The sequence below is a fragment of the Temnothorax nylanderi genome, unplaced genomic scaffold, assembly GCF_030848795.1.
Source record: "Temnothorax nylanderi isolate EJ_2023f unplaced genomic scaffold, tnyl_v1.0 TNYL_tig0785_pilon, whole genome shotgun sequence".
Lineage (NCBI taxonomy): Eukaryota > Metazoa > Arthropoda > Insecta > Hymenoptera > Formicidae > Temnothorax > Temnothorax nylanderi.
The window spans coordinates 39,661-65,000 of NW_027249847.1; the positions used below are offsets into that span (position 1 = coordinate 39,661).

The 25,340-nt window shown below is 37.0% G+C and overlaps 1 protein-coding gene and 2 pseudogenes across 1 annotated transcript; 2 read left to right on the forward strand and 1 right to left on the reverse strand.

The window, feature by feature from the left end:
- Positions 1–4,103: 4,103 nt before the first annotated feature.
- Positions 4,104–5,732, forward strand: LOC139785356 (uncharacterized). Its single transcript, XM_071724526.1, has one exon. It carries the CDS (start codon positions 4,104–4,106, stop codon positions 5,730–5,732), a length of 1,629 nt encoding a protein of 542 aa, XP_071580627.1.
- Positions 5,733–7,536: 1,804 nt separating this feature from the next.
- Positions 7,537–9,354, reverse strand: LOC139785354 (uncharacterized; annotated as a pseudogene).
- Positions 9,355–20,806: 11,452 nt separating this feature from the next.
- Positions 20,807–25,340, forward strand: part of LOC139785353 (uncharacterized) — a 6,514-nt pseudogene continuing 1,980 nt past the window's right edge.

Below are 25,340 nucleotides of genomic sequence, written 5' to 3' on the forward strand. Positions count from 1 at the left end.
GGTATTGACTATAATCAAACATTTAGTCCGGTGGCAAAGTTGGGAACGATACGTTCAGTTTTAAGTATTGCTGTAAACGAAAAGATGCATCTTACACAATTTGATGTGTCAACAGCGTTTTGGTATGGAGAACTCGAAGAAATCATCTATATGAAACAGCCAGAAGGATATGACGACGGTTCGGTCAGGGTCTGCGAACTCAAGAAAAGTCTGTACAGACTAAAGCAAGCGCCAAGATGTTGGAACAAACGTTTTGGAAGTTTTCTTACAAAATTGAGATTCAAAGTCAGTGAAGATGATCCATGCCTGTACATTCAAGAGAGAGAGACGGCAAGAAACTTATACAAGTTGTATACGTGGATGATGGGTTGGTTGGAGCAACTGATCCACAAGATTTAGAAGTTTTTCTTAGAGATCTGAAATCGGAATTCAAAATAATCTCAAAAGAACCTGAGTACTTTTTAGGACTTGAGATTAAACAAGAGGAAAGTAACATTAAAATAAGTCAGAAAGCTTATGCAAGAAGAATTCTTGAGCGCTTTAATTTCTTATCTATGGCAATCGAGTCATGTGATTTTCTGTGAAAAACAACTTGTTTGCTTAGGCTAATGTTTGTCGAAGTCGCTGAGACAGTGAGCCCTTCTTTTGTGTACTCATCCCTTCCATCTTCGTTTCGATTCGCGGCAGCGAATCCGCGAAACGGCTTAATTTCTAAATAATTTCTAGACTCGCGTCTTGTCGTTATCCAGACTCCTGCATGACTGCATTTTATCCTTGGCGTAGAGAGCTCTTCCCTTGGCTCTTCCTAAATTTCACGGTATTTCCAATCTTTCTAATTTCTATCTTTCAGATTTCTGTTTGTATTCTTTTAGTTCTTTTTTTTATTTTTCTTCGTCTTTTTCCTTAATATTTTTATTAATTTTTTTTATATTTATATTTCTCTATTTTTTCTTCTTTCTTCGTTCTTTTTCGCAGTTCTTTTTTTCTCCTTTTTTTATCTTATATACTTATATCTTTCTTTCTTTTGTTTCTTTCTGTTGCGTTTTTTCTATTATATTCTATTTTTCTTTCAACATTAAAACATGCGATAAATCGAAAGCAATATCTAAGCGAAAATTTGTAGAAGCTTGGCTTAACGATGATCGCTACAAGCCTTGGATACGTCAAGTATCATTTGATAATACTTTGTATAATTGCATAATATGCAATAAAAATTTTTCGTACAGCTCATCGCATGTTTCCAGACACGCGGATTCTGCGTATCACAAAAATAATATTAAAGAAAATATTATAGATGATGATAATCTATATATATATATATATAATTCAATGTTTCGACTGACTCATCAACGCCCAGCCCAAACCCCTAAACCTAGAAACATGAAATTCGAGGAGTATATTTCTTCCATGACATAAGCACTTACTAAGAAGGGTTTTTAGAAATTCGACCTTTAAGGGGGTGAAAAGGGGTAAAATGTGTTTTCACGACTTTCTCAATATCTCTTGGGCCCGATGAGATATCGACTTGGTTTTTGCTTACAAAGGTTACCCATACAAGTGCTTAAAAACATAATTCAAGATTTTGCCCTAATTATTTATCTATCTATCTTCTATATATATATATATATATATATATATATATATATATACAGGGTGTCCCATTTTAACTTGGACAGCAAAATATCTCAAAAACTAAGCTCCACATACAAAAATGTTTCAGACAAAAGTTGTATGGTTTCAAGGGGGACATAAGATGGTACCATTGGTTTGACCTTGGATGGTCGTTTAAAGCTCACATAAACGACACCTTTAATTTCTTAAATGGAAACCCCTATTTTTCAATGCATATTCTTGTAGCTAATCTCGAGAGCTTTTCAAAACACTATAATAAAGTATTTTTTCGTTAAGAACTTTTGGAATTATGAGGCTTGAAAGTTCTAGTATTTTGACATAAATTACAAAATATCTTGTAAAACATTAAGTTTTCGGTAATGTTACCTTAATACTTTTATGCACAGAATAATGAGACGAATCAATTGGTATGAAAAAAAGACATAGTTGCTTTTAAGAAAAAGTATGCAGATGCGTGTTGCAAATTACATATTTTTTCTTAAAGGAACTGTGCCTTTTTTCATACCAATTGATTTGTCTCATTATTCTGTGCATAAAAGTATTAAGGTAACATTACCGAAAACTTAATGTTTTACAAGATATTTTGTATTTTATGTCAAAATACTAGAACTTTCAAGCCTCATAATTCCAAAAGTTCTTAATGAAAAAATACTTTATTATAGTGTTTTGAAAAGCTCTCGAGATTAGCTACAAGAATATGCATTGAAAAATAGGGGTTTCCATTTAAGAAATTAAAGGTGTCGTTTACGTGAGCTTTAAACGACCATCCAAGGTCAAACCAATGGTACCATCTTATGTCCCCCTTGAAACCATACAACTTTTGTCTGAAACATTTTTGTATGTGGAGCTTAGTTTTTGAGATATTTTGCTGTCCAAGTTAAAATGGGACACCCTGTATATATAGTATAAATAAATATTGTTTTCTCAATATATTACTTATAGTCAATAAATACATAACTAAACATTTACCTGAAATGAGATGTGAACTGGTTATTAGTATACTGTGGTATGAGATAACCTCTACGTAATTTTGAAGGCGGTGAACATGTTGTTTAACATTTTTATTTTGTAACATTTCAGCTTTAATATCTTCCTCTTCACTTTCCTCCGATGAAGATGAGAACATGATATTGCAAAATTCATTTACTGTTATAGCTAATATTCGGCGTTGATTATTACTGCGAGCAGCCATTTTTTTCGTCAGAATATGTACTAACAGCCGTTCGGCTTGCAGCTAGCGTTTCTATGCTATATCCTACACGAACGGACAAAATTACTGCATCTAAGCGTCAGTACTAACAGCGTGAAAGCGAGCAAGATGAACGCACCCTATGTATGTGAAAGTAATAAGCCTAAGTTAGAGGGAGGAAAGAAGTGTAAAGAGCAAAAATGTTTTCATCGCTAATATTGTGATCTACATATAACGTTTACGTTTTACTTTGCGTAATATGTTACTTAATTCTCAATATGCTTAATATTTATCATTTTTGGAGCATGTACGAACAACAAGGGAAGATTTATGCAGTAATACGTTTCAAAGAACTCCATAAAGTTACACAAAGTTCTGATAAGCGGATACAATCTTTGCTTAAAAGCATCTCATCTTTTGCAAATAGATTTATTAATTTTTGTCGATGATTGATCGATTGCTTTTGTGAACTGCAGGTGATCCATGTTGCCACCTTTGTACCTGAAATATACAGTAATGAGCATGCAGTATAACACATTTATCAAACGTATCAAGACAAATCTGAAGCCAAATCTACAATGCGTTTGCTTCCTGTTTTCTGCTCTTAACCTCTTTGCGACTATCTCGTATTTCGCAATTCCGTCGCGTAACGTGATGTTTCTTAATTTGTCTCTTCTGAAATTCGTCAATTTTTATCTTGGCCGACAGAGAACAAAAAACATCGCGTTACGCGACGGAATTGCGAAATACAAGATAGTCGCAAAGAGGTTAAGAGCAGAAAACAGGAAGCAAAGAACACATTGTAGATCAGGCTTGATATAATAAACCACAAACATAATTCGATTAAATAGACTATTGTCATCTAATTTTAACAGATTTGTAAAAGAGAGAGTACTTTGTACAGAATTATTATAGAAAATAGCAAAAGAGCAGTATGTCATTAGAAATAATTTTAAGGTTAGAAAAACTGTCACGGAGCATGATATCACGAATACAACAATGTGTAGAATATGGCTCTGTGATTGGTTTACAAAATCTTAAGATTGTACTTAAAACAGTCTTAAATATAAGATCGAACTCTATGAATACTGGGCTATGTGTCCGTTTCTTGATGTGTCCGATTGCAACCATCCTGTGTCTGTTTCCTACTGTGTCCGATTGGCACTGTGTCCGTTTCTTACCGTGTCCTATTATCACTGTGTCCCATTGGCAATGTGTCCGATTGTTACTGTGTCCGTTTCCTACTGTGTCCAATCTTGACAAGGGTCAAGTTACAGTCATTATGGACAGAGATGAATATCTCGAAAAAATGACTGATTTGCTTAAGGATGAGTCCACTTACAAAAAACTAAAAAAAGATCCTATCAAACAAATTTCATCGAAACTTAATGAACTTGTCAGATCTTGGAGGGACGGAGGCATCATCGAGGACGTAGTTTACCGGCGCCTAAATTGTACGAACGGCAATCTCCCCCGCTGTTACGGGCTGCCAAAGATCCACAAGAATGGTTTCCCGCTACGGATCATCGTTTCGGCTCTGGGAAGCCCACTTTATAACGTAGCTTCTTTTCTTAATGAACATTTACAAAGTTCTATCCGCACCCCCGAGTCTCATATCAAGGATAGTTGGTCCTTCGTGAAAGAGATAAATAACATAGAGATCAAGGCCGACGAGGTACTCGTTTCCCTTGACGTAACGGCGCTTTTCACCAACATCCCTAAGGAGTTAGTTCTTAAAGCAATAGAGAAACGTTGGCAGGACATTTCCAAGATCACAAAGCTCAGCTTACCGCAATTTTTGCATGCTATTGAGCTGGTACTGAGATCTACCAGTTTCAGTTTCAACGGAAACACATACGAACAGATCTTTGGCAGCCCGATGGGATCTCCTCTATCACCAGTATTGGCCGACATCGTAATGGAGGATCTAGAGACTCATTGCCTTGCCTCGCTCGGTTTTTGTCTGTCGTTTTTCCGTAGATATGTCGACGATGTCATTGCCATAATACCTAAAGACAAAATTGGGGATGTTCTTGCAGCTTTCAATAACTATCACCCGCGTCTAAAATTTACACATGAAATAGAAATCAACGGGGCTATCCCCTTCCTAGATGTTCTAATTATCAGAAACGGTAACAGGCTTTTGACAAACTGGCACAGAAAACCTACGTTTTCAGGCCGGTATGTCAATTATTTCTCCAATCATCCACTGAGGTACAAAAATAACACGATTATAAGTTTAGTAGACCGTGCAATGTTACTTTCTGATAAACAATTTCACAATTCCAACATTAGAACTGTAAGGGACATCCTTATAAATAACTGCTTCCCGGAAAAATTTATCGACAAACAAATTAACAAGAAACTAAAGGAGTTAAACTATCGCAAGGACATCGTCGACTCGAGTAATGCCGGTAGTACTTTCGATGCCCGGAGACATATTGTGTTTCCCTATGTTAAGGGTTTAAGCGATAATATTCGCCGTACGGTGAATCGCTGTGGCTTGGAGGTCCTTCACACGATTCCTAAAAAACTCGACTCAATTATAAAACGCGGGAAAGATAAACTGGACAACATGAAGGAAACAGGTGTGGTGTATAAAATCGACTGTAACGATTGTAATGTATCCTACATAGGACAAACACTAAGACACTTGGAAACTCGTGTGAAGGAACATCTGAGTGACATTAAAAAAGATGAGAGCAGGCGCTCTGTAGTTAGCAAGCACCGATTGATGCACGGGCATGATTTCAAATGGTCCACGGCCGAAGTTTTGCATAGAGAGAAGAATGTGAGAAAGAGAGAGATAGCGGAAATGTTTTATATCAAAAAACACAATAATACGATTAATCTCAAAAAAGACACCGAGAATCTTAACCCGCTATACGACCGAATCATAAATGCCACATAACATTTCTCTCTTTGTTTGTTTTTCTTCTGTGACCCACTCGTGTATTCGGTATGTAGTTCGATGCCGTCCTTTGACTCGGAATGACTGCTCTCACACGTTCTCCGGTTCCGGTTGCCTCTTTTGCTACATCGCATTATAATTCAGGATGGATCGCGGCTCCTTCATTTTAACAATTAGACAACTTCGAAATTCTGACAAAGTGTTAAACTGCAAGAAATTCACGTGCGACTAATATGAGATAGGTAGATATATTTTCTGTTCCAACGCCCCTTTGTTCCTCGTTGCGATATTATTTGTAACATGACTTCGTAGTTTTAGTACTCTGGATAAGGACACAAAACGAGTGTCGAAACGTCGAGGATTGAAGTAATGTAATTACGACATTATACGCTACGTCAGTTTGGTCAAATAATACTACTTATTAAATTTCACTGACGAAGAAAAGAAGTTTTTTAATTTAGATGACAATAGTCTATTTAATCAAATTATGTTTGTGAATTATTATATCAGATTTGTCTTGATACGTTTGATAAATGTATTATACTGTATGCTCATTACTGTATATTTCAGGTACAAAGGAGGCAACATGGATCACCTGCAGTTCACAAAAGCAATCGATCAATCATCGACAAAAATTAATAAATCTATTTGCAAAAGATGAGATGCTTTTAAGCAAAGATTGTATCCGTTTATCAGAACTTTGTGTAACTTTATGGAGTTCTTTGAGACGTATTGCTGCATAAATCTTCCCTTGTTGTTCGTACATGCTCCAAAAATGATAAATATTAAGCATATTGAGAATTAAGTAACATATTACGCAAAGTAAAACGCAAACGTTATATGTAGATCACAATATTAGCGATGAAAACATTTTTGCTCTTTACACCTCTTTCCTGCCTCTAACTTGGGCTTATTACTTTCACATACATAATGTAATAAACAGGATAGAAAACATAATAACAATTTACTATTTCTTGTTTTTTTATGTTAATATTCTTTATACACCTTATTCATGTACGTATGTCTACATTGTCTACATTAAACTTATATTCTTTATTTTATCTAGGTAAATGTATTTGTTTACTATAGCTTACTAAATCGACTTATTGTTTTATTGGTAAGATTTTACATAAGGGTCTTTACATATCCGCGTTTCGTTAATATACATTGTCTGATCTAATTAAGAAAATAAAACTGGTATATTAATAATAATCAATCCATTACATTTTTTTTTCATTTTTAGAATTATATTAAGGATTGAAAGGATTAAGAAGGATTGAAAGAAGGATTCAATACTTTACTCATCCACTAAATAAGGCTTTTATTGTACAATTACAACAACAAAATAAACCTCAATCCTAGAATAAAACAAAACAGGACTTATTTTCTACACAGTTTTCAGGTTTGGAAAGCAGAAGTCCGTTCTGCTTTGTTTAAAACAAAACATAATTCTATCAACACTTAACGTTGAAATAATTTATTTAAAAAATTAATTATTTTTATGTAGTTAGACTCCATGCCTTAAAGCATTGTAAAAAAAAACTAGCACTACATAGTTTCAGTTTAGCATATTTCAATCTTTTATGCATTGTAGTGTATAATTCTTAATATACATAATATATTATTATATTGGAAACTCGGTTATTTTTTAAATTATAATCGACAAATCTCAGACCATGCATTAAAAAATTACGAACAGTACTAAATGTTCTGATATTTTGAGTAAAATGCAAACTTGTTTATGGCATACATACTTTGTAGACCGATAAAACTTCATTATTTTATTAATAAATTTTATTTTATACTACCTTCCAGTAATTAAATCTGTTTGTGCTTGAAAAGTTTTTAAATCACGTTCTTTATTTTTGCGTGACTGTACAATCATTAAACTTTCATTATTTTGTAGACGTCCAAAGTGAACTTCTTGATCCACAATTAACTTTGCCAGTTTATCTGAAATTAATAATACTAAAAATAAGTGATACACAAGAAAAAAATCGAGATTCTTGAATTGAAATTAATTTAAAGCAAAATAAAATAAATTATACAATGTATAAGAAAAAGTATAATGTACAAAGTACGAGACTTGCTGCATTAAAATATTGTACCTAAAAAGAGCCACAGATTTTGATGAGGACCACCCAATTTTCGTCTTATCGTACTATGGAAATTTTCCACTAAATTGTTCGTTTTTACAGGACAATTATATACGCTAACTTTTGATGCTTTAGGTAACCAGGTTTTCTCAATATATGTTAAAAATTGCAATAATTCCTCATATTTAGAATGTGTAACATCGCAGTAGTTATGCAGTATCCTTAATGCTTCTATGAAATATTCTTGTGGCAGCAGTGGAAGCGTCATTGTCATAGATAACAGCGTATTTGACGTGTTTATTAAACCCAAGCGATTCCATTTACGTAATACTGCCTAAATTATAAAATATAATTCACGTTTTCACATTTCATAGTTAAATTACTAAAGATGAAAAGTAAAACCTACTTGATTATAATGAAACCAACAGCCATGAATATTTGCATCTGGGAAAAGTTTTTCTAAAACTTTTATAGCTGCTGCTTCGTAATCGCTCATGATAAATTTGACACTAGTTTTCAGTCCTGGAGCTAGCTCTAATACTTTTAACCATATTGATTCATATAGTGCACTGGTACGTACTTCACATAAACAGAACACAGTTCCAACTGCCTACAAATAATGGCAGTTATAATCTTTATAATGTACTAATGTTTGAATATCTTTTATAAGTAAAAACTTACTTTATTTATATAACGAGTGTGAATGGTATACAGTTGATCCATTTTTGGGTAATGGGGAACAACCTACAAATTAATCACAAATATTTGAGATAAAAAAATGTGTTAGAAAAAAAGATGTTGATCAAAATAACTTACTGCAAAAGTTCCATCGACAAAAATTTCTGTAGTTGTCTTTAAGATATTAATAAGTACATCACTCGAAAATATAACAGCCATGCTATCATCCTGTGCAATTACACTTCCTTTATAAAAATCCTTAATCCACTCGTATTTAATTAAATCGGTAGCCAAGGCTTGAAATGTACGTGGTATAGGAGGTCTTTGTTTATTTCGTTCTCGAGCCATTACACTTCTCATAGAACTATACGATATATGTGTAGCTACTTCTGGATTTCTAAAATAATTAATGTTATTAAATTGAAAGATCAAATTAAAAAGATCCAATTTATTTTCATATACATAATAGTATGGAACAACATACGTTCGGCAAACATTATCAAAAATTTCCTTTAGTGGTAGAAGCGATTCTCGTGATAAACGTAACATTTCATTGTGCATTTTAGATTTTTCCAACTTTCTAGTATCTGGTGGATGTTGATGTAGAGTTTGCACATGCACTTGCCCATCAGTTACCTTTGCAACACCAGGACATCCTGTTGAACGCCGGCTTGAACATCGATATGTGTTGTTCCGCTTATCAATATTATACGTATATCCATCATATATATAAATGGAAGTTCCCTTTTATCTACCGTTAACTGTCTCCATGTTATACTGAAATAATGATAAATGTCTGAACATGAAATGGATTTCCTAAATTTTCCATACACCGTGAAATTTTTGGATTTTTGCTCAAAAAATCTCTTGTCCCTCTCCTTTAAAACTTGTATATGTTGTGTATATTGCAAAAATGTAACGGTACATGGAAAATTTAGAAAATTGATTCTATAATGCTTTCTCTAAATATGTTGAGCAAAAATTTCATTAAACACACAAGAACAAATATCATTTATAAGCCAAAAACATGATTAGATTATATTGATTTTTTCATATAACTGAATTTAATTGAATTGAATTCTAAATGATGTAAATAATGCAGGTAAAATCAAAATGGACATTTTGTCTACATAATAAATACATTTTTTTATTCTCTAGTTGCTATTGTAAAATAGCAACTAGAGAATAAAAAAATGTATTTGACAATCAAAGGCATTTAAAGGTAATTATTGTTTCTATCATACATATCCAATGTTAACGCTCACAAATATTGCTATGTAATTTTTATTATTTTAGAAGTAAAACCATATCTCAAAGTTTCTCATGAATTACATACTAGTATCTATTAATAAATTATCAATTAATAATAGATAATTAATAAAGTATCTATTAATAAGATAATATATAATGTATATCACATATAAGTATATGATAAATTGAATTCCATATAGCATTGGATCTTTTAGGGGTGTTTTACCTCCTAAAAGTGCGTATAGGCACGTATACAAAAATAGATGTCCCTTATTTTGAGCTAGAATACATATTTTAGAAAGAATAATTTGTTCATACATAAATATTATGTTGTAAAAAAATTTAAGAATGCATACAGAGTATATGTACCTATAGTTATTAGTATAGTATTTGTGCGTATTCATTTATAAGTCGATTTAAAAGAAAATAATTACAATAATTGTTGTACTTACATATAAAGGTACAAGTACTGTTATCTGAATGACTGTAGAATTGCACACTTTAATGCACAAGGTATTTTCGCGTCCAGGAAAGCGTAGATATGCAACGTTGTACAAGCAGTCCTATATCAACCCCGTTGATCACTGTAACAATAATTAATTATACGTAAAAGTTGTATGTAAGTATAACAATAAATGTAATTCCTTCCTTTGAAATTTATTGCAATTATATGCTAGTGTTCTTACGTATAATTTTTGTTACAGTGCCCTAAGATATTAAGGATTGCTGGTGCAACGTTGCAACTATATACGCTTTCTTGGACGAGGAAATACATTGTGCATTAACACTTGTGCAAAGTGTGCAGTTCTACAGCCATTTAGACAGTGTACACGTACTTTTGTATGTAAGTATAACAATTAATATAATACGTTTTTTTCAAACCTATTGTAATTATATATGGAGGGATGAAAGCCGTAGTGGTGTAAATCAAATTTTTTAAAATATTGACTTACACCACTATGGCTTTTACCCCTCCATATATAAAGCGTAGTCGCAACGTTGCACCATCAGTCCTTATAATATCGCAGAGCACTGTAACATAATTCTATGTAAGAACACTATACGCAGATATAATTGCAATAGATAAAAAAAACAGAGTTACATCAATTGTTATACTTATGTATAAAAGTACATGTACACTGTCTAAATGACTGTGGAACTGCACATTTTCCACAGATATTAATGCACAAGGTATCCCCGCGTCCAAGAAAGTATAGTTGCAACGTTGCACCATCAGTCCTTAATATCGTAGAGCAGAGTAACAAAAATTATACGTAAGAATACTTGTAAGTAATTGCAATAAATTTGTGAAAGAAAAGAATAAGAAAAGAGGAAGAATGACGTGAAAGGAAGAAAGGAGCGTGTGAGACAATGGATATGGTGACGACAAGAGAGACTAAGTCAATTTTATTGAGATATAGACGACAAAGACTCAAAAATCTAAAAGTGAGCAAGCCTCCTAGGCTCCACGATGCATGTAGAATACCTTGCGCGAATACATACGACGGAAGAATTGGTTTCCCGAAACTTCTCGTAGTTCTCGTATTATGATTCCTGCACACAATTAGACTTGGCAACGCTTACTGCACGGCAAAAATTGGATCGAGTTCAACTTTTTCCGCGCAACGGAAAATGCTCTTTCCGGCAAAGTGGGTGATTGATTGGCTATTGGCTCCTGCACACGGGACGCGGTTAAAGCGGGGAGCACACACTTCTGCACAACGCATAATGCGTAAGCATAAGAAAATTGATTGGTCCATACACATGTGCATAAGGAAATAGACCAATCAATTTTCTTATGCTTACGCATTATGCGTTGTGCAGAAGTGTGTGCTCCCCGCTTAACGCTTGCCGCGCAGCGGAAGTTGGCGTCGTAACCAACCAAATCTTCCGCCGCGCGGAAAAAGTTATGGCTCTGGCCCTCAAGACGCGGCAATGCGGTAACCCGGTAACGCGGTACCGCGGTAACCAATCACCATCTTGCCTTTCCGTTCTACTTCTGAAAGTAGTACGGAAAGGCAGATAGTGATTGGTTGCCGCCGTGCCGCGTTACCGCATTGCCGCGTTCTGTGGACCAGAGCCATTAGGCTGAGTTTCCACTGAGCGCGTCACGCGTCGCGTTATCCAATCAAAACGTCCAATTTTATTACATTACAAATAATGTTATAAAATGGAATGTTTTGATTGGTTAACTCGTGATTACGCGACGCGTGACGCGCTCAGTGGAAACTCAAGGTGGAAGCACATAAAATTGTAGGAGCCATGAGCAGAAGCCATATGCGCATGCGCTATGGTGTCTGCATTCTGTCCATGGCTTCTGTTTTCAATCTACATAAAAATACATAATGCATAGTTTATGTAGATTGGAAATTCAGAAGCCATGGGCAGAATGCGGACACCATAGCGCATGCGCATATGCCCTAAGAGCAAAAAGTCGACTTTAAGTCGACTTGAAGTCGACTTTCACCGAAACTGACTTGGCAGAAAAGTCGACTTTTTTAAGGACGAAAGTCGACTTCAAGTCGACTTGAAGTCGGCAAATGTCCCAAAAAACTAACGACTTAAAGTCGACTTCCTGCCATAACAAAAAGTCGACTTCTCGTCATGACGAAAAGTCGACTTCCCGCCAACTTTTAACGTCGATAAAATAAACCGCCGCGTACGTCTGGAGGTTGATTGTGTATCTTGAAACGAGGTGAAAATTATAAAAGTGAACAGATTTTTACTAGATTTTAATAAATAAAATCGTAGATACGCTAATGAATTTCCTCACTTTTGTAATTCTTACTTCATCATTTCTAGAGTCCCCTTATAAGAGTCTGGACAGACTTTGTGAGTGCAACTACATGGCGTGGATGTCACGTATATAGGGACTCTAGTCTGGACGCCCTAGACGGAAGGAAAACACTATGGCGCCGATGACTACACGTAATCGTTGTATTGTTGTAATATCGTGATAGAGAATTCTATAGAGGCTGTGAGAAAGTGAGTTTGCCTATATTTTTATTTTGACTTGATAAAGATAAGATAACCAAAACTTTAAAATACCTAAAAAGAATATTTCAATAAAATAAATTATAATAGTATAAAACAATTTATTGATAGAGAAAATTACGCGATGTACATACATAGATAAATTCATGACATTGTCATTTTTTATTAATTTCGTAATTTTTTACTTTTAATTCTAAGACACTTATTCTGTAAATGTTAACGATATCATTTCGTGCTTTGCGCAGGTAACACTGTGAACATATGTAACACTGTAGCAAAGCACGTAACAATATCGTTAGTGTGTACTGGCACGTATTATGGAACTTTGCGGAATGGATTCCTATCAAAATTATACTGTTTTCCCTAAAAATACAATAAAGATGTAGGAAATAACAATTCCAATCGGAATCCATTTCGAAAAATTCCATAATACGCACCCTGAGAGAGGCTCCTAAGGCTCGCTATTTTACCGCTCGTGATTGGTTCCGCCATGGTGTTGCACGTCCAATGAAAATAAGGACCAGTCTGTCCAGACTCTTATAAAGGGACTCTAATCATTTCAAGATACACAATCGATCCCCTGCTGGAGAAACTATAATCGGAAGTATCGGAGGAAGTCAATGGGAAGACAATGATGACGAGGACTGTGAATGACGACGACGACGACGTTTCGTGGCGGTGGTCGATAGCGCGGCGCTTTACGACGTCTTATCGTGTCCTGTCTCGCGGCCGTATTCCTCGCACTCGCGTAAGCTCTGCTCCTCCAGCCTCCTTGAGATTCGCCGCCATATTGATGATGCATGACGCGCCGCTTGACTGTCTTTCCGTCTTTTTATAAGTCGACTATTTAGAAGTAAAAACTACTTTCAGAAGTAGAACGGAAAGGCAAAATGGTGATTGGTTACTGCGGTACCGCGTTACCGCATTGCCGCGTCGCCGCGTCCTGAGGGCCAGAGCCATAACTTTTTCCGCGCGGCGGAAGATTTGGTTGGCTACGACGCCAACTTCCGCTGCGCGGCAAGCGTTAAGCGGGGAGCACACACTTCTGCACAACGCATAATGCGTAAGCATAAGAAAATTGATTGGTCTATTTCCTTATGCACATGTGTATGGACCAATCAATTTTCTTATGCTTACGCATTATGCGTTGTGCAGAAGTGTGTGCTCCCCGCTTTAACCGCGTCCCGTGTGCAGGAGCCAATAGCCAATCAATCACCCACTTTGCCGGAAAGAGCATTTTCCGTTGCGCGGAAAAAGTTGAACTCGATCCAATTTTTGCCGTGCAGTAAGCGTTGCCAAGTCTAATTGTGTGCAGGAATCATAATACGAGAACTACGAGAAGTTTCGGGAAACCAATTCTTCCGTCGTATCCCACATAGCACATAACTCAACAAATACCTTTCAGAGACCTTCGCAAAGCGTTACAAAAAAGATTTCATAAATGTCTCATATACGTCTCGGATACGTGAAAATGTCCGCTCTTTTGTCACAAAGACATTTATGAAAGGTTGCACATACATCTCCTAGAGATTTTGCAACCATCTCTGAGATGTTTTGCAAAACATTTTGAGTACGTTGTATAGAGGTATCTGGTAATTATTACATGCGCTCAAATAAAATAATTAAAACCGTTAGCTAAATATAGGGTATCTATAAGAGATCGGGTATTCGCAGTCACGTAATTGATCCTGCTTAGGTAATCCAATGTGGTGGCTTTGGCACGCTTTTTTACAAATAGCTATATTGTGCGGAAGTTTTGTGTCTTATCCTAGGATTATTCTGGACTCATTCGCTTGCTCTTAATCCTACGATAAGACACAAACTTCCGCACAATATAGTCATTTGTAAAAAATTAAGCGTGCAAAACCACCATATTGGATTGCCTAAGCAGGACCAATCACAGGCTACTGTAAATATCCGGTCTCTTAAATATACCCTGGATAAATAGGAAAAAGCTATGGCAAACCACAAAATAAATTGTATTTGATCGCGTAGTTTGTTTTTATATATTTATTTACAATCTTAATTATTCTCTAACGTTCTGCCTCATATAGCTTTATATTAACTTTCAATTTTATTAATTTTATTTTATGTATATTTTCGATTGATATTTATAGTCCCGAATGAAAAATCACTGATCATGTTAACAAAAAATAGTTTTATCATACTTATAATTTTGTATTTGAGTAAGATTGTAAGATTATTTTTAAAAGATATGGAAAAATATATCAATTAAATATTTAATATTAATTCTTTTCTTTGCACCGCTTTATTTTATAATCAAGTATATAAAATAATTGCAACAAAGACAAAATATTATCAAAAAGGGTAATTTTATTTTAAGATCATAAGTATAAACCATTATTAAGTATATAATTTTATATAATATAATTAAGTATATAATTTTATATAATTAATTAAATATAAAAAAAACAATTTTTGTAACGTAAAAATATTTAATATAATTACCATTGCACATGGAATATTATGATAAGTAAACAAAAAAACACAAATATTAAGAAATAAAACAATATTACCAAATAAGAACGTTAAAAATAAAATATTTCTTAAAGCACAGAAGACAAAAACGTTCTTAAAACTCTGTATCAAAATGACAATTTTAAATTAGTTCTCATCAGATGTATTTTCTTCCTCGTCATCCTCGTCATCCATGTGTTCAGTAAAAAATTCCTTCTCGGATTTCTTAGACCTAGAAAAGAATAAGCTGTTAAATGCATTTATTTAAATTTAATTTGAAATTAAATACCTTCTAGTCATCAATATATAATAAACACTTACGTAGCTCGCGATATTCTGAGCTTAGCATTTATTAACCATCTTGAAATTATTGGTTTTATTCCATTTAGATCTTGACAGGGCCAACGACGCCTAACTGCTTCTAAAATATATATGACATTTTACATAGTACTCACAAGTAGAATGTGTATGGATAAACACATTACAAACATTTAGAAAAACTAACTTGTAATTTCTTTCAGTATATGTAGATTACGAAAACATTCCTTCTTTCGACTATCCCAACTGAACTTAACAGCCACACTGTCTGCTAAAATTTCTTTAAGTATATTTGTGACCATTTCTTTGAAGTTTCTTCCCCCAATCGACAGAAAGTAATTTACTAACTGTAAAAAATATATTATTTAAATAAGTATCTTGCAGTAAATAATTGTATCTTAAAGATTATTAATAGTAAAAAAACAATAATACATATCTATATTATTAAATTGTATTATAATACACTATATACAGAGTTTAACAAAAAGATGGGGACACACTTTGAGTGCTTGTAGGAAGGGTTGATATAAGTGTAACGATGCACCCCCAAATCTGCATCGTTCCGGCCTAACACCTTGCCGATGCCGCCCGGCCGACCATCCGCCGAGCGAGGAACGGGCACGGTGTGCCCACCGTATTTTAAACGCTTAGCATGTAATATTAGGAAGTCCGCGAACGGACTTGCCGCGGCAACCGCCTCGACGCGCCGAGCGGTGCCGACCGCGACCGAAGACCGCCGAACGCGATCGCGGCGTCGGGACGCCGTATTTTCCGACCGTTCCGCCGCACCATCCCGGCGCTCGCGATCGCCGTCGCTACCCCCGCCACTGCGTAACACCGCCGCGACGGGTATAAAAGACGAGCGTTTTTAACGCTAAATGCGATTTCCTGATCAACGTTCCGACCGACCGCACCAATCCTGAATTCCCGCATTTCTCTAGCAAGTCAGAACGAGGGTAGAGCGCCTCCGGCATTCTCTGTCTTCGCCGAGCGATTCTCGATAGACGACCAGCTTTCTTCCACAACGCGCCCGCTAGTCAAAACGAAGGTAGAGCGCCTCCGGCACTCTCTGTCTTCGCCGAGCGATTCTCGATAGACGACCAGCTTCCTTACACCACGCACCCGCTAGTCAGAACGAAGGTAGAGAGCCTCTGGCATACTCTATCTTCACCGAGCGCTCCTCGATACACGACCGGCTTCCTTGCACACGGAGTTATCCGAACGGGGGCAGAGCGCTTCTCTGCCTCCACCGAGCGCTTCTCACCGGATACCGCCCCGTCTCTAAACGCTTGTAGCCTGCCTCGGGGGTAGAGCCCCGTACTCTGCCTCCACCGAGTGCTTCTCGGTGGCCGGACTCGCGCCAGAATTATCCTGCCGCCTAACGCGCCGAATTACAGCGATCTCGTCGCCGTATCCGCGCCCGTGCGCACCGCGCTTTACTTCGCGCCGCCCGCGACAAGCCGATCGCCCGTCACGATCGCAACACACGTGCATCCGGCCGCTAGTGCCACCCCGCGAGCATTGTCACTCCGTTCTTCTCGCGCGCACCGCGTGCGCCCTGACTCTGTGTCCTGCGCTCATCGCACCGTTGTGCATACCGCGACTGTTAAACTGTGTTCTCAACCCGTTGTAAATATCGCGACCGTTCATTATAGAATAAACTCTGTTACGTTATTGCTAACCACGATATACTTTATTTTGCCAAACCTCGCCTCGCGTCCGTTCCTCCGCACCTCCTTCGAACCCAGCCCAGCCGCGAGCTAGATCCGCGTTTCGAAGCAAGGTTGTTTTATAAGTAATTTGAGTATAGGAGTGCTTGTTCGCTGAAGCCTCGTTTCCGTGCTACACCACTGTAAAGTTGCCAAAATTTCTGTGTAGGTAAAATGTCTTTTCGGTAAAGGATAGATAGGAAAGTTTAATTTAAGAAAGCTGTTCAGAATTAAAAATCAGGCACATATACAAAATTTTGAATCAATCGGCCTACTTGATTCATGGCATATCTGACTTAATGACAGTTAATGATACAAAAGCAAAAACGCCAAAGTATGCCGATTGATTCAAAATTTGATATACGGTGTTGATTATTAATTCGAAACAGTTTTCTCAAATACAATTTTTCGCTATCTTTTACCGAAAAGGTTCTTTATACCTACGCAGGAAAAGGCAACTTCACTGCCGTGTAGCATGGAAACGAGGCTTCAGCGAATATGCATTCCTATACTCAAATTACTTATATCAACCCTCCTACAAGCACACAAAGTCTGTCCCCATCTTTTTGTTACACCCTGTATAATAAAAATATATTATTTTATTTTTGTAGGCATAAATATATAAAATAAAAAGTATTTACCACTTCTCTCGAACACGTTTTATTTGCTAATTTTTTATCAAAAGAATATAGATCTTCCTGAGTCCTGAGAGGAAATATTTCTTCCAAACTTTCTGATTCTGCTTCTTCTATATTTTGTTGTTTATATGTCGTATTTTGTTCATTATTTGCAATCGTTGACACACGTTTATCTAGCAAATCAACTTTCACCACTAAGTGACTCAGTTTCTGAAGTACTTTCTTCAATAATTCTAGTAAGAACAAAATTAAATAGAATATTTTGTATTTGTTTGCTGGTATATAATATATTATAATTAGTTAATGTAAAAAAATAAACATTACCTATTAAGTATAGCATTTTTTCATCAGCAGTTGATGAACCAAGGGCTGAATTACTACTAACTTCCTCACGATATGAAACATTTTTCTGTTTTATCATATTACCAACATCATTGACATTGTTTGCATTCTTATCCAAATTAATTGTAAACGATAAGTTTTTATCATATTCTTGTGCATTATTTGTTTGCCTTGTTAATAATAACGTATTTAAATTTTTTGTTTACTATATGTACTCCTCTTTCCAAAGATAACCGTTCATTATGAACCAAACGACGAATATGTCTTTTAGAATATGTGCGTTTCATGTCTATGTAGGAATAAACGGAAGTACTTAAATTGAATGAGAACATAATAGATTTGTGTAATAATAAAGAATATGAATAATTTGAGAACACAAAGTAATATAATTGTGTAATATAAAGACATAAATAATTATTTTATAAAATAGATAAGATTTACGTGTGATTTCAACGCAAATAATTAGCTCTATAGCATATTCTGTGCCACAGTATTGTAACGTAATAATTTAAATAAATAATATACAACTACTTTAATGAATATTAATATACATATTTTTACTTCACGTTTTTATGTCTTTTGTTTGCGAAAGAGCAAGTCTTAGCTGAGTGAGTCCGATCGAGAAATACGCACGAGATTCGCGAAAAAATTCGAGCAACTGACTAACATAGAAACGTCGGTCCGTATTTCTCGGTATCCGATGAGTAAGAGTATGTGCATGCACCTTACAATTAGCAAATACATATAATATTTACATAGACTAAGCGATAATCAAGGTATTGGGTGAGATTCTGTGCCAGCGTAATTTAATTTCATGGATGTCATGCAACGCACCTCGCAATTATTCTATATCATGTTAACATATGTATACACATGCTCCTACTCGTTGGATATCGATAAATACGTACCAATATTTGCACAAATAATGATTTAAAGAGCAAACTTACCGATATGGCCGGAATCCTGTTTGTGGAAGATCCTCACTAACCTCGCTTTTGAGTGTCTTGTTGACATACACGGCACATGGGGTCACTGCAGATCTTCTTTTTTTATATAACGTAATACGTAAAAAAATCTGCGTAATAACAAAATCACAGCACTGGCACTTGATTGCACGGCAACGTACGGGGCTAATGGCAGGATGATACAGGATCGCGATCGAAAGGGTCGATGGGTAGCGGCTTGTGCTTGCACAATGGGGGTGAGCGGTGAGCCAATTACGCGACCGTTGGCGTAGTAACGGCGCCCGTCCGCGTGATATGTGCGTGCTTTACAGCGCAACGCTTCGCGCCAAATTCAAAATACGGTACTCGCCGTTTTTCGCGGAACCACTAACGATACACAGTCCTTTTTCATTACAATGAGACATTTTTAGAGAGATGAGATTTTCTCTTATTGTCTAATTACAAGGGGTATATTAAATTTTTGTTATGTAATGTTTAACGGACTTTTTTTAGTCTCCTGCATATATTTGTAGACTTGACTAATTTGAACGCCTCACGCCAAGTTTTAGCTCTAGATTCGCTTCCTCGAAGATTATAAAGATTTATAGGCAATGAAAGAATACCGGCCATACTTCTATTTTATATGTATACATATATGTATATATATATATATATAAAATAAATATATATATAATATGTACATAATTACTATATTATATATATATAGATATATATATAATTAATATACGTAATATATATGTAATTTATATTTCAAGTGAGACTTCTACGTAAAAACCTTCCACAAACATCGCCTAAACGTTTCAAATATTGTGTTTCTATGTTATGTTTTTTAGACGTACCAGCGACGTTTCAGTGTTACTTAGAAACTTTTTGGAAACTTTGAAACATTTCTGAAACATTTCTGTTCAGTTTTGTGCTATGTGGGATGTATTCGCGCAAGGTATTCTACATGCATCGTGGAGATGCATCGTGGATGCATCTAAAATAATAAAAATTACATAGCAATATTTGTGAGCGTTAACATTGGATATGTATGATAGAAACAATAATTACCTTTAAATGCCTTTGATTGTCAAATACATTTTTTTATTCTCTAGTTGCTATTGTAATATTATGTAGACAAAATGTCCATTTTGATTTTACCTGCATTATTTACATCATTTAGAATTCAATTCAATTAAATTCAGTTATATGAAAAAATCAATATAATCTAATCATGTTTTTGGCTTATAAATGATATTTGTTCTTGTGTGTTTAATGAAATTTTTGCTCAACATATTTAGAGAAAGCATTATAGAATCAATTTTCTAAATTTTCCATGTACCGTTACATTTTTGCAATATACACAACATATACAAGTTTTAAAGGAGAGGGACAAGAGATTTTTGAGCAAAAATCCAAAAATTTCACGGTGTATGGAAAATTTAGGAAATCCATTTCATGTTCAGACATTTATCATTATTTCAGTATAACATGGAGACAGTTAACGGTAGATAAAAGGGAACTTCCATTTATATATATGATGGATATACGTATAATATTGATAAGCGGAACAACACATATCGATGTTCAAGCCGGCGTTCAACAGGATGTCCTGGTGTTGCAAAGGTAACTGATGGGCAAGTGCATGTGCAAACTCTACATCAACATCCACCAGATACTAGAAAGTTGGAAAAATCTAAAATGCACAATGAAATGTTACGTTTATCACGAGAATCGCTTCTACCACTGAAGGAAATTTTTGATAATGTTTGCCGAACGTATGTTGTTCCATACTATTATATATATGAAAATAAATTGGATTTTTTTAATTTGATCTTTCAATTTAATAACATTAATTATTTTAGAAATCCAGAAGTAGCTACACATATATCGTATAGTTCTATGAGAAGTGTAATGGCTCGAGAACGAAATAAACAAAGACCTCCTATACCACGTACATTTCAAGCCTTGGCTACCGATTTAATTAAATACGAGTGGATTAAGGATTTTTATAAAGGAAGTGTAATTGCACAGGATGGTAGCATGGCTGTTATATTTTCGACTGATGTACTTATTAATATCTTAAAGACAACTACAGAAATTTTTGTCGATGGAACTTTTGCAGTAAGATGCTTTTGGAAAGAATATTTCTTTTTTTTTTTAATACATTAATACTTCATATTTTTTAATATTATTTACAAAATAATAGCTTATTTGATGAAAGAAAAATTATATTACAATTTATTGTTTTAGATTATTTTTTTTCTTTTAAATACATTTTAAATACAAAAGAATATTTCTCTTTTTTTTTTAATACATTAATACTTCATATTTTTTAATATTATTTACAAAATAATAGCTTATTTGATGAAAGAAAAATTATATTACTATTTATTATTTTAGATTATTTATCATTTACAGGTTGTTCCTCGCGATCCACACATGATACAATTATATACAGTTCACATACGTTATAAAAATACTGTACGTTATATTATAATTATTTCTCAGTAAAAAGTTTTTTATTGAACAATTTAAGAAGGAAAGGTCCAGATGTGCGCAGAGTAAAACTGATAGCAAGTTTGAATAGTAAGAAGTACGGATAATAAAAAGCAAACAAATTTTATCTGATCTGCTGTTTTATTTTGTGCATATCCATATGGGCTTCACTTTTTAAAAGCATAAAATTTTAAGATTTCACTTTTAAGATTTTTGATAACAGGGTATTTGTTGGAGGTGACGGGGATTTAGGGCAGCGACGCGAAAAGAGAACGCACAAACACGACAACTATATATAGTCAGAATAATATGTATTTCAGATACACAAGTAATCGCCGTACGTCGTGAGCGAAGGCAAGAGACGTGTACGCTCGTTACGATCGAGAGACGCGAGAGAGAGAGAGAGAGAGAGAAGTAAGGAAGTCGCGAGCGTCGCGATCGGAACGACACTGTCGGTAACATCCGGTTAATCGAGCTCGCAGCGCACGCTGTTAGGGTAACAGCGGAGATCGTTCTATCCAACACTTCCCCTCGATGCGAGAACGGATGATCCTTATTGAAGAGTAGTTATCTGCTCCATTCCGGATAAGGCGATGCACTTCTCGAATTTGAGTCTTGGTATGCCCTTCGTAAACATGTCAGCCACATTATCGTCTGTAGAAACGTGTTCGACACGTAGGCGTTTGTCCTTCAGAGCCTCTCGGATGAAGTGGTGGCGAATAGCTATATGTTTGCTACGTGCATGAAAGACCGGATTGTCTGCAAGTCTCAATGCGCCGAAGTTATCGCTAAACACCTCGATGTCGGTTAACTCCTCGAATCCTAGTTCGTTGAGAATAGCTGTCCAATGAATCGATTCCTTGGCTCCCTCCGTTAGCGCCATATACTCTGCCTCGGTGGAGGATAAAGCGACGGTCCTCTGCTTCCGTGCATCCCAGGAAATGGGACTGCCGCTCAAAGCGAAAACATACCCGGAATAAGAGCGCCGATCGTCAGGGCAATTTCCCCAGTCGGAGTCGACGTACCCCTTCAACGGCTTGACGTCAGGTGAGTATACCAGTCCGAGGTCTAGGGTCCCCTTGAGATACCTCAGAACTCTCTTGGCAGCAACCCAGTGGGCCTTTCCGTACGAATTATTGAACTGGCCCAAACAACTCGCCGCGAAGCTTATGTCCGGTCGTGTGGCCAATGCCAGGTACGTCAAACACCCGACCAGCTCTCTGTACGGAACATCTTCATCCAGTTCATGTGGTTCTGTTTCTTTGACGAGCCTCTTGTTAACATCTATAGGCGTACTGACCGGTTTGGCGTCTGTCATGTTGAAGCGACTCAGGAGATCGGTGATGTAACCACGCTGATTCATTGTCACTCGATTATCTTCCTGACTGAACTTTATTCCTAAACAGTAATTGACAGGTCCAAGATCCTTGATGTCGAATCGGCAGGAAAGCGATTTTCCGAGTTCCGTAATCGACTTGGAGTTCCTGGATGCGATGATGAGGTCGTCCACATAAACCGCAATCAGGACGATGTCCTCCCCTTGTCCTTTATAGTACAAACACGGGTCACCGTTAGAAGGTGAAGCTCCAAAGTCAATCAAGGCTTCGCGTAATTTTTCATGCCACTGTCTTCCGGCTTGGCGTAACCCGTAGAGAGATTTCAGGAGTAGGCATACTTTGTCCCCCTTATCCAATTCGATAAGCATGTGTTCCGCCTTCGATCTGATGTCCGGGTCCTTCTCATTCTTCACTATGGCTACCAGAATGTCCCTTAGTTGCTTAGGGGGCTCCATCAATATCTCTTCCGGCAGCTCGCCGTTAAGGTATGCAGTAGTTACGTCGAATTGGTTCATCGTCATCCCGTGTCGGGCAGCCAGTGCAGCAATCAAACGAATCGTACTCAGGCGGGCGACTGGGGCGAACGTCTCCGTGAAATGAATCCCTGGTTTTTGAGAGAATCCCTGAGCCACAAGACGAGCTTTTCTACGCTCCAGGTTGCCGTCAGATCCAAATTTGTTGCGTAATACAATTCTGCTGCCTATGATTTGAGCACCTTTGGGACGATCTACCAATTCCCAAGTATCGTTCTTAATAATTGAACGAATCTCTTAAATCATAGCGTCGAACCACTCCTCCGAATTAGGACCTGCTAGTGCTAGTCTCATCGGTATTTCGGATAGAAAAACCTGTTCAGACGGATCAGATTCTACGTATTGTACAACTTCGTTGTAGTGCTTCCGCGGGCGGCCAGGTTGTCCCGTCCTGATGATTCTTGGTCTTCCTGGTCGTCGTCGGGCGACAGGTTCACCGTCCACAGGGGGGTCGTCGTCGGCGTCGTCGTCCGCGTGCTCGTCTTCTACGCAAAGTTGATTGCCGTTAGAGGGTTTCATATTTACCTCGATAAAATCCTGTTCCCGTCCGTCTTCCTTAGCTAGGGCATCCTGTTCACAATCTTCCGGAGAGAAATCCTGATACTCCCCGATCTTCGGAGGTGTGTGACTGGAAAACTTGACGTCACGAGATACGACGACGACTTTTTCCTCGGGTAGCCAAACTCTGTACCCCTTTGACTCTTCCGAAAATCCAACCAGGATGCCCTCTTTGCACCGTAGTTCAAGCTTGCTCTTGCCCGGTTTTCCGTCAAGGCAGTGAACTCGACAGCCGAATTCGCGCAAGTAACTGACATCGGGAACTTGTCCGGTCCATTTTTCATGTGGCGTCTTCCCGTTTAAACTTTTCGAGGGACAGCGGTTTCTGATATGATTTGCTGCATTAACCGCTTCAGCCCAGAAGCGTGGCGGAAGTCCCGCTTGTATGAGAAGACATCGGGCCGTATCGAGCAGACTGCGGTTCTTGCGCTCAGCGACGCCATTTTGTTGCGGATTGTATGGAACAGTTAGCCGCCTCGTGATTCCGTGTGACTTCAGGAAATCTTCGAACTCGTTGCTCAGATATTCCCGGCCGTTGTCTGTCTGCAAACACTTGACGTTACGTCCCTTTTGATTTTGAACGAGGGTGACATACTCTCTAGTGGCCTTTAAAACCTCGTCTTTCGTTTTTAGGAATCTCACTTCACACCAGCGCGAGTAGTCATCGATGTATTCTACGAAATATCTTGCGCCGCTCATGGATGCGACACGCATGGGTCCGCATACGTCCGAGTGTATCAGGTCCAGCATGCAAGATTCCCGCGTTGACCTCTTTGGAAAAGGATTTCGATGCATCTTGCCTTTCAGACATGTGTCACATTCGGGGTCGTCTCCCAAGTCTCCGCGTGTTAATCCGAGGACAGTTCCCTTGCGTTCTGCTTCGCGAAGATCCGAAATATTTAAGTGTCCGAGTCGTCTGTGCCATGAAACTTTCGTGGTAATCGCCGAAGAAACTTCAGATTCGGTCGTGACACGCGCGGATTCTTCGCATTCTCGTACGAAATAAAGACCGTCGATCTTATCAGCGACCAGCTTTTTATCTCCGTTGCGGTCCAACACCGAAGCGGCGTCCTTTTCAAAAACGACCTTGAATCCTTGCTCTGTAATTCTTCCGACAGACAGTAAATTGGAACGCAGATCTGGAACATGCAAAGTATTCTTTAACTCTACGCTTTTAACTGAACCGAAAATCTTGGTCTCGAATCCGGCCGTGCCCTCGGCGATGATTTC